Below are 18,094 nucleotides of genomic sequence, written 5' to 3'. Positions count from 1 at the left end.
CTTTTTTTTATTTTTTTGTAATTTTTAATTGAATATATGATGATGGTCAGGACAGATGTTAGTGGTTTGTGCCCACGTGCACTCATCTTTAGAAGTACTACATGTGTACATGTAATGAACATCTGCTATTAAGTAATTGTATTTTATTCATTAGAAAATGAGCAATTTTACAGGTTTGATGGTAACATATTTGGTTAATCATAATTCTTTTAATATTTATTGTATATGCATATATTGATATTGGAGAGGGTGCAAAGAGTATTTGCCTAATTAAAGCATTATAAAAACAGAAGTTGAATAAACATCATGTTTCAAATTACAACAGCATAACATGTGTATACGTCCATCCACCCTCAACCCCTTTTTCCTATTTTTACACATGGGGGGCCAGGGTCACAACAACAGTGACAATCATTTAGAGCCAGTATTCATACCGATGGGTGATTAGCCCTGCCATGGTTGCTCTTCTATAACATACACACACAACCATTTTAGTGTGTCCAGTCAAGCCGCTGCATGTCTTTGGAATATGGGAGGAAACCAGAGCACTAGAGGAAAACCCACATGAACACAGAGGACACAGGGAGTATGCATAGAAGGCACCCCAGCCAAAAACTGAACTAGGAGAACTACTTGCTGTGAGGCAACAAAGCCACCCACTGTGCCATGGTGCTGCCTGCAGAACACATGATGTGGGTATAACAGAATGCTTGCTGGGTAAGTCTTAGAAAGGATGTAAATTATAGAAGCAGCACCTTTTTGAATAAAATTGTATGGAAAATAAAAAAAGACTTCTGATTCCATTTATTTAATTAGTATGTAGAATTTAAAAATCTTTAAAAACTTGTCCATATTATAATGATGAGGTACTGCATTGTCATAAAGTAAATTATTTTTACAGTGGGTCTCAGACGAAGCTTCCGACTTAGCAGGAAGGACAGGAAGACAAACAAGTCCATGTATGAGTGCAAAAAAAGTGAGCAGTATGACACAGCCGATGTGCCGACTTACGAAGAAGTGGCACTTTATAAGCGACATCCCAGTGAGAAGTACAGATTGGTTGCACTAGTTGGTAAGTAGAAATTATTAGAAGGCAGCATCTGCATTTTATATATAAAATGATTTCCTTAGTCTAGAAATGTGTCTAGTTGCGTGAAAATAGAATATGTACTCAGCATACTTTGTAGTCCTGAAAATTTTCTGTGTGTTTTCCTGCTAATTATTTGTCATCTGCTGATCTTCACAAACAAAATGATATTGGGGAGTGTGTACTTCCTATATTTGTATATAGGTACCAGTGATAAAGCTGGCTCATCGTAATTCTGACATGCATCTGGAAATATAGAAATTTATGTAATTATATCAAAATTTGTTGCATCTGTTCTATGCTGTCTTACATAAATACCTTTTCATTAGTAAAGTGTCTGTAGTTTCTATCTTTATTACAACTGGACATTCTGCAGTTAGCAGATTTTTAATTCTTCTTCAGTTATTTTTAAAACTGTGAGTGTCTTCAAAAGCCATTGTCTGTGTTGCCTCAGTAGTACCTGATACTTAGCCCAGGCATCCCTTGTAAAGTTTTTTTGTTGATGTAGCAGTAGGAACTGTGACTGATATTCGTGACAAGGGTTCAAGCAGCGAGCTTGATACCAGGGTATTTTTTGGGGAGATGAGATGCAGTGACTATAGTTTGCTTTTCCATCTTGGGCGGGGGATGCAGTGCTGCTCATTTGCTACTCCCCCTACTTGTGAAATTCTGGGCTTAAATTAGAATAAATGAGATGGCCAATAGTTGTATGTATGGAAGTGTGCATGTTATATAGTGCATGTGTGCAAGTGGGGTTGTAAATGATATATCATCCTTGTCAGTTGAGAAGCAAACAACAAAACAAATCGTATGAGAGTGCTGAAATGTGAAAGCACCCATTTTTTACTACAGAGTACCAGGTGGATTTGCAGTGCTGTGAGGATGTGGGGTAACAGTAGTAGGAGAAACTAGTGAGATTTGTGGAGGTAGCTGCGGTGGTACAGTGGTAGCATTGTTGCCTCACAGCAAGAGGTTCTCCTGTTCGATTCTCGGCTGGAGTGCCATCTGTGTGGAGTCTGCATGTCCTCCCTGTGGTCGAGTGGCCTCTGAAAGACATGCGTGAATGGCCGTGCCTTCGCTGAAGGTTGGGCATCGGGCTGGCAACTTGGCACCATAAAAATCGACTTCCAATCATTAGAGGACCGGAGTTCCGCTGTGGCGACCCCTAACTGGGAAATGCCGAAAAGACAAAGAATAGCTCAAAGGTAAGAATGTCGATGAGAAGGAAGTTTAAAATAAAATTGAATTTCCATATTTCATATGACCTATCCGCCAAGTGTACCCCTGACTTTCACATTTATTTACTGAGAAAGTATTACCAGGCAAAGGTAGCCCCCTTTTGGCAGATGGTGGGGGGGGGGGGCTTTTCTACTACTACTACTACTACTGCTGCTGCTGAAGATTGGTGGGAAAAGGAAGTATTGTAAGTTACAGTAGAGGGGCTACATGATACAATGGTATGTAGAATGGAGAGATATAGTTATAGTATGTAAGAAAAATAAAAGGTGTAGAGGAAGGAAGGAAGTAATTAGGTAGTAAATGTCCAGTTAGGTAAGAACAGGGTATGGAAAATAGTAGATCTCATTAAATGAGCGATAGAAAGAGTAAACAAAGAAGGGTGACAGTAGATGAGAAAAGGAGGCGTGGTCAGACATAAATGGAATACAATAAGTTTCTCATCGTAACAAGGCTTTAACATCAGTTTGAAGTGGTCATGAACTAGACAGGCAGGTGCTAGTATAATGCAGTCAAGCCTACATGAGGAGGGATAAAATTATGTTTACAGTCTATCTGTTGTCAGAAGAATAGGAGCAAAGCTAAACGATGCAGCTGTAGCTCTTTTTGATGGCTGTAGTTGGTACCTGCTTAATAGAGAATGCACTGCTGAGGCTGTGCTCTGGAGGGGGAGGTTGTTGGGAGGTGGTGATGTTAACTTTGATCAAAGATGTAACAGCTTGTGGTGAAATTAATGTTGTATTTAAAAATTTAAAGGCTATAGTGTCACTGCTTTCTGTAGGAGAATAGATACTTTGCCTGGCATCAAAAGATTTACTGCTGTTTCTTGTCTAATTTAATAAGTCATTTTATGATATATACATATCTATATTCTTGGTTATGCTGTGGATTTTTACTTGTAAACCATTCCCTCTTGGGGGGATCTGTCAGCTGTTTAGTTTTAGGAGCAAGCAAAGTGCCAGAATGGGCTATAAGCATTTTTTTCATAGAGTGCATTGATCATTCAGTGTGTCTAGGAAAATTTCATTAAATAATTTGGTAGCTGTGCCCTATGTGTGGAATTTTAAGAGATTATAGTTTTAAGGAGGAAATACATTTGTCCTTGTTGAAGTTGGTCAGGTTTTGCATCAAGTTAAATTGATGCCTTTGTTAAATGTTAATTTGCAGCCAAATTGCCAAGGTGAGAGGGTGATCACTAACGGTGACTTGCATAATGCCAGTTTTGGCAATGTTATGATGTGTGGTTAGTGCCTGTCCAGGTTAGATACAGTGTTGGTAGGTTTGTTATGTCTAGTTGATGAATAGAGTAAATCCGAAAAATTTAATAGGAGATGAGGAGTCTTAGTTAGTGGATTGCCAGTTAATGCTTTTTCACCAAGTATAAGGGTTTTGTGAGGAATGTATGATGATGCCTAGGAAGATAGGTCTTCAGCAGCAGGAATATTATTACCAGGATGAAATAAAGTGCTATGTCACAAAGGCTCTTGTGGAGGCATAGTTTTAAAAAGATACAAGTATTACAGGGTTGTTTTACTGGGGTACTGTATGTAGGTACATGGATTGTTGTTTTGGGAATTACAAGGTACTGACTTCTCTAGCTGTTTTAAAATTTCTGTCTACAATAAGAATATTGTAACCTAGTGGGAGAATTTGCTGATACTTAATTTGAGGTTTTAATCCTGCCTTGATGAGTATGAGGATGTTAGGGAAGTAGTGGGCTATCCAGGAGCAAATGTCAGGGAGTTTGTTGCAAATGCTTCTAATGTTAATATTGAAGAGTTAAAGCTCTGGGTTGTGAGAAGTATTAGTTCCTGATGTGGGAAGGTATGGATTAGATGTGAACTTAGTAGATGTAATTACTGGAGTTGGGCTAGGGTTGAGGGTGTATTATTAGCACATATTTGTAAAGGGTATAGGTTTGTGGCTGCTAGTATGAGTTAACGTCTCTTTTGCTTTGTATTTAATATGAAACTTGGGATGCAAAGTCTTGATGTCTGAGTATTTCTGCTTAAATAAGAAGATGTATTTAGCTTTGTACAAATTACCAGATATGATAAAAGAGGTGTGTGCTGTGCCGTGAGTTGGGTTAGACACGTTAGAGGTGGAAGATTGTTGGAAGTAGAATGGGTGGGGTGGTGGCATGATATGAGGTGGGCAAGCAAGCAGTATGAGGCAGCAGAGAACTGGTATAGTATAGTGTTTATGTAACACGTTGTATAATATAGACAAGCATGGTGGTTTAATAATGAAATGTAGTGGAAACACTGAGAGATTGAAGAACAATGGTATACTAGTAACTAGAAAGGTTGAAGGAGTTATAATAGATGTGTATTGAGGACTGTATTTGGCGTAAGCTTTGTGGATTTACCAATAAAGTATTTTGCTGACATCCGTGGCTCCAGAAGTTTTGGCACTTTACTTTGTTTTTAGTTATAATAGAGTGGTTTTAGGTATTGGATATCAGAGTTTGTGAAGAGCTAATAAGACTTGCAGTGGATCCAAAATGTGTAGTTGGGAATGAAGGGTCACTGGGGTGGGGAGCTATCTGTGTGTGAGAAAATTATAGGTGTTATGATACTAGAGTGTTGCAGAAAATGTTGAATGGAGGTGTAGGATGACAGATATTCAGATGGGAGTGTAAGAATGATTTGCAGCATGCAAGAGGGATACAGCAATGTATTGCTTGAAGTAATATTGCTGAATGTTGAGTTTTGGGCAGTGTATGTATTATATATGTTGTGGCAGGGTACAAAGCAAAATGTGTGCATGAGTGATAGCTTGGGAACAAGGTATAAAAGTCACATGGTAGGGATGCTGGGAGTTAAGGAGTAGTGGAGGATCCTGATAGTGGGACTTTGTTAGGAGAGACTGCTTAGGACAGAAATGTGGCATAGAGTATGCAGTGTAAGGGTAATCCATATTTTTAGCTGTCGGAATATGTGCAAGTGTGTGGTAATTTCAATGTGGGTTGTGCTTGGGATTAGTGCACTGTGAGAGGGTGAAGTGATGGTTCTTTCTGTGCGCCATGGCCGACCAAGCATACAAAAAATCTGATGCACTCAAGAGATAAAATATGGAATCAGTGTCAAGCTAATAGAAACCAGCATGACCTGATAAATGATAAACATCTTAATCAGGTAAAAAAAACTAGTTCACAAGAGATGAAAAAGCATACTATTCAAAACCACAGTCTAACCATAAACAAAACCCCCCACAATTCTGAAATTCCTTCACATCACTCCTGAACCCTGGCACAAAAAACAACCCGTGTCCACATCCCAACAAACCTTCTCATGAAATACCTCTCTTTCTAAATCTTTCATTATAAATTCTATAGCTTTCCCCATGCTAGAGGCAGCATAGGTAATGCTGCTCCACCAAAAACCTCCACTACCTTCCCAATCACTACATGCACCCCATACATCCATGAGCCCAACAACCCTTCTACTCACAGTTTCACTCTTTATCTCATTTCTATGACAAGTATTAAAAGACTACTACTGAAGCTCAAACCCTGTTCTAATGCAGCTGACAATATACCCCCCATATTTCTAAAGCTTCTGCTGAAGCCATACCTTTATTTTCATTTATTTATTTAACATTTGTTTACCAGGAAAATCCGACTTGGAGCAAAGCCAATTTTCATAGGAGGCCCAGGCATAAATGCTCCAGACGCATGTCTTTGTAACGTGGGAGGAAACCAGAGTACCCGGAGGAAACCCACTGGAACGCAAGGAGGACATGCAGACTCCATACAGAAGGCACTCCAGCTGAGAATCAAACTAGAAAATTTCTTGCTGTCCTTGTTAATAGATCCATTCACAAATCCTATGTGCCCTCGTAATGGAAGAAAGCATTCTCCTTCTTAATAAAGGCAGCTAAAACATAGATATCATCAACTTTTGTCCTATCTCCAAGAGCTTGGAAAAGTGCATTCACATTCAGCTGATGCACTATCTGCTTCATAACCCCCTTTTGTCTCCTACGCAATATGGATTCAGACCTGGCCACAACAATACAGCTGCCCTCGCATTTTTCTTGGGTACTGTTAACACAGCTCGTGATGCTGGGAAAATAGTCTCTACCCTTTTCTAAGATCTATCAAAGGCTTTTCATACTGTTTCCCACCCTTTACTACTGTCGCAACTCTTTAACATTAGACTTTCCCCCACTACTCTCATTTGGTTCTGAAGCTATTTAAAAGACAGGCAACATGCTATCAAGTGGCAAAACTCTCTCTCTCCTTACATTAACACCTCTACTGGAGTTCCTCAAGGCTCCATACTTGGTCCCCTCCTGTTCAGCATTTTCATTAATGATTTCCACTCATCTATGACCCACAGATTTCTTATTTAATATGTGGATGACTCAACTATTGTCTGTTCAACTGCCTGTTATTTGTGAATTCCAGCTCAAAACTCAGAAAGCTTTCTCCACTACTGAATCCTGGATACATAATGACCACCTAGTCCTTAACCCAAATAAATCCAAGATCATGCTATTCACCCCTAAGAAATCAACCTTGTTAGATCAAACCATGTTCAATATCTGTTCTCAAAGTAAGGCAAAAATCGTAGTTGTCAGCTACACAAAACTTCTAGGAGTCACCATTGACAAACACCTAAAATTTGACATTCACTTACAACATTTGAAAGTCTCATCAGAAACTCAGAATCCTCTATAGACCATAACCACTTCCTCAGCCCCTCCACTAAACACACCCTTGCCTTCACTTATCCTACTCCCTTTCTTCATATACGGCACCCCACTACTACACTAAAGGCCAAGCTTGAGACTTGTTATAATAAAATTGCCAAATTCGCAACAAATTACAAACCCTTCAACCATCACTGTACTGTTTCTACGTTCCTTAAAATGACCAGAACTACCAAACTACCTCACCTATCTGCAACTCACTACAGCTCACAAACTGATCTTTAAACCTTCTGATTGTCCTGCTCTTAACTCAATATTCATTTACTACCTCCCAAAGAGGCCACTTAAATCTGAAAATCAGCAACTTCTGCAGGTTTACAAGCCAACTCTTTCTCCTGGCAAGCTTCTTTACTCCTGCTCTTTAGCCCAAAATTGTAATGCTCTACCTTTAGCCATTAGAACAACTCAGAATTCTGCCTGCTTCAAAACTTTTCTCCATGAATGCCCATCTTCCATCTGGAACTGTACTTGCACTCAGCCCCCTTAAAATATCTAACTTGTAATGATTTATTTTTTCTACTTTTATGCCATGTTTTCCAAAAATTCCCCTATGCTCTAATTACTGTAAAAATGTTGTAATTGTCACTGCTATTTGTCTTGTCACTGGATTGTTAACTGTGTTTTCACATTGTAAGCTAATTATTTGTTAGTTGTACACTACCAATGTATAAAATTTTACTTTTATTATTGTACTGAGGAACTTTCTCCCCGGGCCTCCACTGGAAATGAGCTCTAAATGGCCCAGTGGGATTTCCTGGTTAACAGATTGCAAATAAATAAATAATAGTTTTATAATAATGAGTGACATGGAAGCCACTATTCTAATTATAGTGGATGAGTATGCATGATATGTGTTACTTTACAGGAACCAGTGAAGTGGGAGGAGAGTATTTCAAGGGGTGGTTGGGGAACTGAGAGAGGAAAGGGAAGTGAAGTAGGAAAAATCCCTGTCCAGCAGAGGATTCAGTCATCATGGGCATGTGCCACTGGAGATCGGCCAGAAAAACTGTGAGAAAGGAATGTACTTTTGCAAGCTTCTAGTAGTTAAATTTACAACCCAGTGCAGTTTTATGTTAGAAAAGTCAGAATCACGATTGTTATGGATGATCTGCCAACAAACACCAGCAAGCTAAATATTTTGATGTAGCATGGAAGCTCTGTCAGGAGTGCATGCATATAATTGCACATAATCCAGGTGTGCAGTGATTTACAGTAATGTACTGCAGCATCCTGTCTGTGTCTTTATATACACAGCAGTGGTGGATCACATGCCCATAATGTTGTAGTGTATTGATAACAGTAAAATGCAGCAGGGATTCAGCAAGAGCTGCCATTCTGGAAAAAAAAAAACAATTTGCAGGATACTCTTGGTCTGTGATTCTGTCAAACCTTCTGTTCTGCATGTAAGAAGCTAAATTATTAATGGCAGTGATGACGGTTCTCACCTGCCGAGACATTGCAGAATCTCACAGCTGTACTTAATGGAAATCTTCAGGTTTGATCTGCCTGTATACAAGTGGAATAAAAAGATTAATATGCAGTCACAGAAGAATGAACCTGAAAGTAAGTATAACACATGCACATTGCACTTGGGGATCTCACAAATAGTGAGGTAGAAAATTATTATATCATGGATACCAGCAAGACATTTATGAGAGTAAGCTTGATAACAGGTACAAAATAAGGAGGAAAGCATATAGATGAAGGTAAGAAGCACCTTAAGGAGTTATAGCACAATGAAGTTATATGTATGACATGTACTGGGAAGTTAAATTTACATGCATGAGGTTTCCAGAGCAAAATCCTGCAAACCCAGCGCAAAAACATTCTGCAATAATTATCAGATAGATAAACAGTACATTCCAAGATTCATTAAATGACCACAGTATAAAGTACCTAAGTACTCATTTTGCAGGATACTGTCTGACGCTGTAATGCCCATTCCCAGATACGGCATGCATAATCAGGTAATGTGACTTAATGTCACAAGCTTTTATTGTCAGTGTCAGCACTCAGTAGTAGCACAGAACATCATACTTCAATCAAATTATGCGTATCTACCTCCTGTGCATGGCTGATTGCATCTAGGAAGACAATCAAGGGTCAGAACAGTAAGTTAACTACAATTAAGGCAATAGGTTTCATCAAGAAGCAGATAAAGGTGCCATTTCATATAGTCATCTGACTGTCACTGCACAAATATTACAGACAGTCTCACTTTCAGGATTTCTGTACACTTCACATTAACTATGAAAGCATGTTAACAAATACATTGACATGCTGTGTGGTCCTTCTTCCAGACAGGTGATCAGTTCTCTGAATTTACTGTTCTGGTTTACATATTCTGTTTACTTTCTGGCAGAGTATGTTGTTCTTGCTGTTTAAGAACATGTAAGTTTCTTTCCCTCGTGTTCTGGAGTGAGTATATAATCAGAGCACTGAACTTGTCAGTAGTATCTCAGATGGCTTTGTATCATTTTGCCTGCTGTGTACTTGGTGGTCTCTAACCTTTGCATGACATGTTACCAGGAATATGATATTTGTAATGGTATTTGCTAGGTTTGTATTGCTCAGCAATTTATCAGAAAGATAAACAGCTCAGTTTTCCAGTAGCAAATTAGGAATGACACCGGCCCGTCCAGCTTTTTCCCCACTTCTCCCTACATACTCCTTTCACAGATATTTTATTTTTTACTTAGAAAATATTTATAGATATTGTCCTTTGGGCCCACCCCAAAGTCCTCACTATATTTTCCAGTCATACAAAAATCATGCTGATGGAAATGTCTCAAAACTCAATGCAATTCATAATACTTGATCACACAGAAGTACTCTGTCAGGCAGAGATATATAACTGGTTACACAACTCGCACAATCATACTGAAGCATAGTATACACAAGTTTAATGGTATATTACTTCTCACTTTTGCAGTTTTATAACCGTCCACGGTCACTGTGGCTCAAACAGCATTGTAACAAGACGCTAATGACTTTTGTTAGCAGCCAAATCTCATGTTAAGTCCTTAAATAGTGAGCTGAAATAATTAGTATTTGACATTAAAATTCTTAGTAGAAATATTTAATCAAGGAAAACCACACTATTACCATCTATAAAGTGGACAGCAGTGAAACCCTTTACCTCATATATCGGTGTGTGTATATGTGTGCATCACATGTGTACATATATAAAATCAAAGAGGAGGGAAGGAAAGATATCATCCAACATTTTGAACCTAAACTCATACTGTTATATCATTTAGAAGCTTCTGGAAGAGTAGGCACTGGTCAAAGCTTAGGAGCACAGTACCAAAGAAGTGAATACATAGATGGGCTTATTTCTTGGTCATTGTTCTGAATGCCGTACCACTAAATTGCTACTGACCAATAATTTGAAGTTTTGAAGCTTCACTGCTCAGCCATACATGTGTAATTCATTTACAGACCAGTGAGAACAGAGACCATGCATGTACATATATAGTTTACTTTTTTATATTTTTAAAAAACTACACATACATGCACATACATACACATATATAAACATATATATATATATATATATATATATATATATATATATATATATATATATATGTGTGTGTGTGTGTGTGTATGTATTGGATCTCTTTTTCACTCCCCTTCATCTTCCTGTGGCAGTCTACCCTGTGCCCATAACAGTCATTCAGTTTATCAGTTTCTCCTTTAATTCTCCAACCTACTTGATTAAGCTGGGGATGGTCAGTGAACTTCAGGGCATCCAGAGGGGTTCTCAAAATTATCTTCCACCAGGATTTTTTTTTTCACCTACCCCCCCCCCCACAGACACACACACACACACACACACACACACACACACACTTCTGTGGGTTGGTGTGATTGCACCTGAGGGACATGTGATAGGGATGTGCTGTGTTTCTTGCCATCTCTGCAGCAAATCAGCCATGATAGCATCTCCAGCTTCCATCAGAGATCACTGATAGGGGAAACTCACTCATCCCTCCTTACCACTTGATCAGTTGCCTGAGCTGCTAATGGAGCCCAGGATGGTTGGGCTGTAGCAAAGGCTTTATCCCTGTATGGCACCAGTGCAGCTCTCTCTCTCTCTATACATATATATATATATATATATATATATATATTTTTTTTTTTTTTTTAACCAGATATATGGACTGGTCCCTTGACTGTTTTTCAGCACAACTAGGGTTCACTACAGCACACATGCAGAATTAACAGCAGAACACCAACTTTAGATAGTTCTCAGCTGCTTCAGTAGTTGATATAGTAGCTGAAAAGGTGATCCAGAGGCTGTGGTTTTCAGTCATAGAAGCACTCTAAATTCCCCCCTCGTGTGTGTGTGTGTGTGTGTGTGTGTGTGTGTGTGCACAAGTATGTACATGTAATGGTATCCAATAGTGCAGCAGAGACCATTTGTTCTTAAATAACACAGTTTTATTAAATAGATAATAAAAAGTATGTGCACTTTTCTTAAGCATAAGTATAATTACTGAAATTCTACAAAGGACAAAGTATCATATACCAGCTCTTTTACAGTACCAAGGTGCCTTCACACAACTTCTTTGGTCTGGATTTTCAGATGGTGATGTGGCGATTTCAGATGTTCTTCGTATTTCACTGTTGCAGTCATCACACTTGGGTTATCTGCCTGTAGGTAGCCCTCAATTGGCCCGAATACCAGAGACTTAGTATTTCTGCGTCGGATGCTGTTGCTTCTTCATTGACGTCAGGTCGTCAGAGGTATAAAAACAGGCAGCCGACGCCATTACATCAGTCTTTCTTGCTGAGGAGGAGCCTGAAGCAGAAGCAGTTCGCAAGTGCCGGTCGACTGCTACCTGAATTTTTCATTTTCGAGTTGAATAATCCTGAAGTCTTCTAAAGCTAAGTACCCCATTGGATCCTTTTTTCTTCCTCTAACCGATGTCAGAAAAAGTTAACAATTGTCTTGCCTGTGGAAAGCAAATACCTCACAGAGATTTTCATTCTTACTGTGTCACCTGTTTTAGGCCCAGACCACAACGTCCCTCGCTGTCAGTTTTGTGCCTTGTTTAACGCCCAAACCATTCATCATCGGGCTCTCTTTGTCACCAAATTCTTTCGCGCTCGATCTCCATATTCTAAAATGGCTTTGGTCAGCCATCTGACTACCGATCTTCCAACAACACGTAAGGATAATGACAGAGACAGACTGCATAGATCCAAAACTGCCGACGATGCTTCCATTAAGCTAGTCGCCAGTCCGCCAGTACTCAGTGAGGCACCGTTGCAGCCCCTGATGCCCGCTTCAATGCATTCGCAGAGCTCTGCCAGTATGCAGCAAGATGCTTCTTCGACTATGGAACCAGTGGATGTCTCTGCCTTGTATGGGTCCGGAGCCGCTGTGCAGGCAACAACTTCTGAGGCACTTTTTTGATCTACCGATGCTCGAAACAAACCGACTACTTCATTTCTAACCAAAACTACTGAGTTTCTTAGTCCCAGAGTAGTCACTACGCCTAGAATGCTCAGGCACCCATGCCACAAAAACAAATGCTTAGAATGGCTGAAGACCTTATTATGCTGATTAGGGGAAGCCAGCCTTCCCCTGCAGAGAGACAAAGAATCCAATCCCCTTCAGGTTCTACAGACCAGGAGTCCGATGACTCTGACCTTTCTGATTATGAAGACATGCCCTTATCCTCCTATGAGGATTCAGATGCAGAAAAATCCATTCCCTCTGCCTCCCCTCCAGAGGATTTTTCTTTTGGTGAAACCTTGCATACTTTAAGAGAGCATTTCCATTGGAAATGCCAAGACTATCCTCAGTCCAAAAAGAGACTCAGAGAATTTTTAGAGTTGCCTCAGCACAGGCCTTTAGCTGTACCCCCTGTCCTGGATGTTGTACATGATGTTTTCATGGAATCCAGTCTTAATCCAGACACTTTACCTCCTTCCCCTAGGAAACCAGACAGGTACTACAGAGTACCTGATACTCACATGTTTCTTTTCAAGAATCCTACTGCTGACTCAGAGATCATTTCCCAGGGGCCTAAAGGTATTAAGGCTATTACAGCCAAAAATCCCACCCCTTCGGACAGGGATTCCAGAGCTTTGGACAAATGGGGTAGGAAGGTATATACCTCTGCAACTCTTGCTATTAGGGCATTAAATTGCCAGTTTCACATGCTGAAATACCAGCAACATATTATGGAACTTATTAAACAAAAAGTGGTAATTTTCCAGATTGTGCAGAAAACAAAGAATTGCAGGAGCTAATGCATCTGCAAACCAAGTTAGTAAGCATACTTTGCAGTGTGGCTTTGATGCCTTAGAAGCATCTTGCAGGGCAGCAGTCACTGGCTCTGTACTGAGAAGACATGCTTGGCTGAAAGAGCAGACCTTGCCAGATCATGTCAAATCTAAATTAATAGATGCTCCTTTGAATAAAGACTGTTTGGCACCAAAGCAGAAGAGGTTCTTAAAAAGATGGGAGTACAACCCACTCGATTCAGTAGGCACTGCCCTTCAAAACACTGGTCCTTTCCAGCCCCCTCCAGGCCTTCCCAAACAAGACCCAGGGGAAACAGACCACCCAGTCTACAGTCTCAGGGTATGCAGAGATCTAAGCAATGGAGTGCCCCCACCCCTAAAGCAGGGGGTGGTAAGCCACCTCCTTATGGAAAAAACTCACAATGACTTCTTCACTCTATTTCCCAGCCCTGCCCAATTGTTTGTGCTCCTAGGAGGAAAACTTGCCCTTCATGCAAAAAACTGGATGTCCATCACTCAGGACCGATGGGCCCTCAGCATTGTATCCCAGGGGTACAAATTTTATTTCCATTCATTGTCAACCCCAAGTGGGTTTCCAGACCTTCCTCCAAACCAGTGGACAGAGGCCCAAAACCAAGTACTTTCCCTGTTCAATATCAGAGCTATTCAGACTGTTCCAGTAGAACAGAGGGGTCAAGGATTCTACTCCAGACTCTTCCTGGTACCCAGGAAAGAGGGCTGTTAGCGCCCAATCCTGGATCTTTCTATTCTCATCACCTTCCTGGTGGTACCAACATTAAAGATGTTTACCCTGCAACATCTTCTCCCTGTGTTAGCCAATGATGCCTGGTTAGTCACCCTAGACTTAAAAGAAGCCTATCTGCACATCCCCATAAGGGAGTCATGCAAGAAGTGTCTACGTTTCAGGGCAGGGTCTATGCATTATCAGTTCTCTGCACTTCCCTTTGGCTTATCTGCTGCTCCCAGGGTATTCACAAAATGCCTGGCTCTAGCCATTGCATACTGCAGGCAGAGAAATATCAAAATGTACCCATACTTGGACGACTGCCTGATTCAGGCGGACAGTCAGGAATTGCTGCTTCAGCACCTGGCATTTGTAAAAAGCCTTCTCACTTCATTGGGGTAAAACATCAATGAAAAGAAATCACAACTGGTACCCAGTCAAAAGATTGTATTCCTGGGAGAGAGCTTGGACACAACGTCCGAGATGGCATTCCTCACTTCAGGTCTATCTGACAGACTACTTCAAACAAATGGCCACCAGAACCCAGCTATCTGCAAGAAAAATACTGCAAGCCCTTCGGTTCATGGCCTTATATATACTGCTAATAACATATGCAAGACTGCATATGAGGAAACTTCAATGATACTTAAAACGTCTTTGGTGCCAACATTCTCAGGACCTGGAAACAGTCATTCCTATCATACCTCGTCTAAGGACAGAATTCCTTTGGTGGGCAGAAGCATGCAACCACAACAAGGGACTGCCTTTTACTCAACACCATGCCGCCCAGACCTTGACCACAGATACATCAGACTATGCATGGGGGTGCTCATATGGCTGACAAATGTATTCAGGGCCACAGGAGCCCAAGTCAAATTCATCTGTACATCAACCAAAAAGAGATGCTAGCTATACAGAATGCCCTGACAGCTTTCAGATACCTACTCTTGCCAGGACAGCTGCTGATAAAAACAGATAACACCACAGTTATGTGGTACATCAAGAAGCAGGGGGGAACCCATTCTTACCAACTCTTCAGGTTAGCCATGGCCCTGTGGAACATGGCCTTGGACATCCAAGTCTATCTACAAGCTCAATTCCTGCCAGGCAAACAAAGCTCACTGGCAGACGGCTTAAGCAGAAATCTCCTAGACCCACACAAGTGGAAATTGGAGCCCAGCACCTTCAACAATCTGATTCAGAAATGGGGGACCTCAGAGTTGGATCTCTTTGCCTCCCCCCTACAACCTCCAGCTAAGCAAATTCTGCACCAGAAACCCTCACAGCAGGGCCTGGAAAGTGGATGCCCTATCCTTTCAAAGGGAAAACCTCTCAATTTATGCCTTTCCCCCTCTGCCCCTTCTCACAAGAGTATTACTCAAGATAAAACAGGATAGGCCAAGGACAATTTTAATTGCCCTGGACTGGCCATGCCAGCACTGGTACCCACTCCTGCGCAACCTGACATCAGGGCCACCCTGGCACCTACACCAGACCCCTACCCTGCTTTCTCAGCAGGAGGGACAGATTTTGCATCCACAGTTGCAAACCCGCCTGGCTTATTCCTTATATACTACACCAGCTACCCTAAGCAAACAGGTGCTGGACATCATCCTTGAAGCCAGAAGGCCTAGTACAAGGAAATCCTATGGTGAAAAGTGGAAAAGGTATTGTTCTTGGATTCAGTCTAAAGGAAAGGACACAGCACTGCCCTTCCTACATCTAATCCTGGATTACCTAGCAGAACTACTCCACAGAGGCCTATCCTTCTCCCCCATTAAGATACCTGCCTTTACCATCTCGGCTCATTACAATACTGAGCCACCTCTATTCTCACCCTCTCATCAAACAGTTCCTGAGAGGGGCAAACAACTACGGCCATCAAGGAGAGCACCCACCCCTGCTTGGGACCTGTATTGGAAAAGCTCACGCTTCCCCCTTTTGAACCGGCTGCTTAAGCAGAGTTAAAATTCCTCTCTTGGAAAACAGCCTTGCTTTTAGCCATCACTTCAGCTAGAAGAGCATCTGAGTTACAAGCACTGATGACTGTGGAACCCTTCATTATTTTCCATGCTGACAGGGTTTCCCTCAGGACTAACCCTTACTTTATGCTTAAAGTGGTGTCCAGTGTGGCTCTCAACAAATCCATCCATTTGCCAACCGTCTTTCCTTATCCTCAAAATAAAGGAGAAAGGATACTGCACTCTTTGGGCATGCACAGACAGCTCAGATTCTACTTTGATAGGACTAAGCCTTTCAGAAAATCTGACCAGTTGCTAGTCAGCTTTGCAACAGTGGCAGAGGGCAAGTACATTTCAAAACAAACCAATTCCAAATGGATAGCATACTGCATCCATTTCTGCTACAAGCACCATGGAAAACCAACCCTCTTGGGGTCAAAACACATTCCACTAGGGCTGCATCTACCTCTACAGCATTTCACAGGGGAGTCCCTACCAGGGACATCCTGGAAGCTGCTACCTGGAGTTCTGTACACACCTTCACCAAGCATTACCACCTGCCTGTTTTTTCCAAATCAAAGGCAGGTTTTGTTATAGCAGTCTTGCAAGGCCTACTAGCCAGCCCTAACTCTTCTTGACTGCCTCCACCCTTCCTCAGCTTTGGGAATCAACCCAAGTATGATGACTGCAACAGTGAAACACGAAGAACATAGTACAGTTGTGTACACTTACCATAAATGTAGATGTTCGAGTGTATTCACTGTTGCAGTCCTGTTTTCCCTCCCTTCAGCCCCCTGGTTTTCTCTGTCCCTCTATCTCTCTCCTCTCTATGGCTAGTCCTACTGGTATTGATATTTACTTTATACTGGTGGTGTTTTCCCCACCATATCCCAGCTCCCTATTTGGGGGCTCCTGATATTTGGGGCAAGAAAAACAGATGTAATGGTGTTGGCTGCCTGTTTTTATACCCCTGACGACCTGATGTCAAGGAAGAAGCGAAAGTATCCGACGCAGAAATACTAAGTCTCTGGTATTCAGGCTGACTGAGGGCAACCTGCAGGCAGATAACCCAAGTCTGATGACTGCAACAGTGAATACACTCGAACATCTACATTTATGGTAAGTGTACACAACTGTACTTTTCTTACAGGCACTTTCTTATTGGCTATAGCATAATCCCCCAAAATGGTTCTGGGCACAGACTACAGCCAAATACATGGGCCATATTCTCTGACTACCAGTGCCATAGTCCTTCATTTTATAGATCGTACTAATAGGATGATTGCTTGTTAATGACACTACCTTTGGGAACCATTCTACCTAATACAAAAATGTACCTCTCTGCCTTAAAGGGAACAAGGGAAGCCACAACATTTTCATCATATTTGCAAAACACTTTATGTACAACAATATTATTAACAAGAGTTTCATATTATTTTGATGTGTATGGTAAGAACTACCACACTGTTTTACTGCATTTACACATATGTATGTCAATATAGACACAGTGTTCTGTGAGATGGAGGGCAGTGTTTCACAGCTGTGCATTTTACTGATGGTACTAGTGTGATTTTCCTTCATTACATATTTACAGACGGTTAAAGTCAAGCAGTAATTCAGGTTAGACTTGGGTGCAGATTGGCTTTTCATGGACAGTAAAATACATGAACTTGTTACAATTCCATTTAAGTGTCGGTGACTATGGAGGCTAGGAAGCTTCATAAGTGAGAAATGAAGTGCCATTAAAGGTAGGTTTCTGGAGAGGCTGTAAGACGTGTGGAGCAGTCTTATGGGTGTGATTGCAAATTAAATGGTCAAGTAAAGAACAGACATTTGTCATTAATTTGGGGGGGGTTATTAGACTGCCACTTATTGTGAAGGTAGATACATTAATGTAATTGGTACTCTAAGTGGTAAAGGGAACCTTATTTGTTTGCAAGTTTGCTTTTCTGTTATTTGCGTTTTAGATCCTGGACTGAATTAATGGGTTACTAACTAAATACAATAGCACTACTGAAGCACAAGCAGCAGTCAAAACAGATGCAAAAGGTTGTATAGGACTGTTAGAGGTTTTAGCATACTAGACGT

The 18,094-nt window shown here is 41.0% G+C and overlaps 1 protein-coding gene across 2 annotated transcripts in view; it reads left to right on the top strand.

The window, feature by feature from the left end:
* Window positions 1–18,094, top strand: part of MPP7 (MAGUK p55 scaffold protein 7) — a 1,877,075-nt gene that overhangs the window by 1,647,710 nt on the left and 211,271 nt on the right. For both annotated transcript variants that reach the window (XM_044066673.1, XM_044066671.1), the window contains one exon: window positions 902–1,072. In XM_044066673.1, the coding sequence (XP_043922608.1) occupies window positions 902–1,072 (171 nt within the window). The remainder of the gene's footprint in view (window positions 1–901; window positions 1,073–18,094) is intronic.

This window comes from Protopterus annectens, chromosome 3.part1 (assembly GCF_019279795.1).
Source record: "Protopterus annectens isolate FY-2018-M chromosome 3.part1, PAN1.0, whole genome shotgun sequence".
NCBI lineage: Eukaryota > Metazoa > Chordata > Ceratodontiformes > Protopteridae > Protopterus > Protopterus annectens.
Note: the sequence above shows the minus strand (reverse complement) of the source record. Positions and strands in the feature narration are given on the sequence as shown.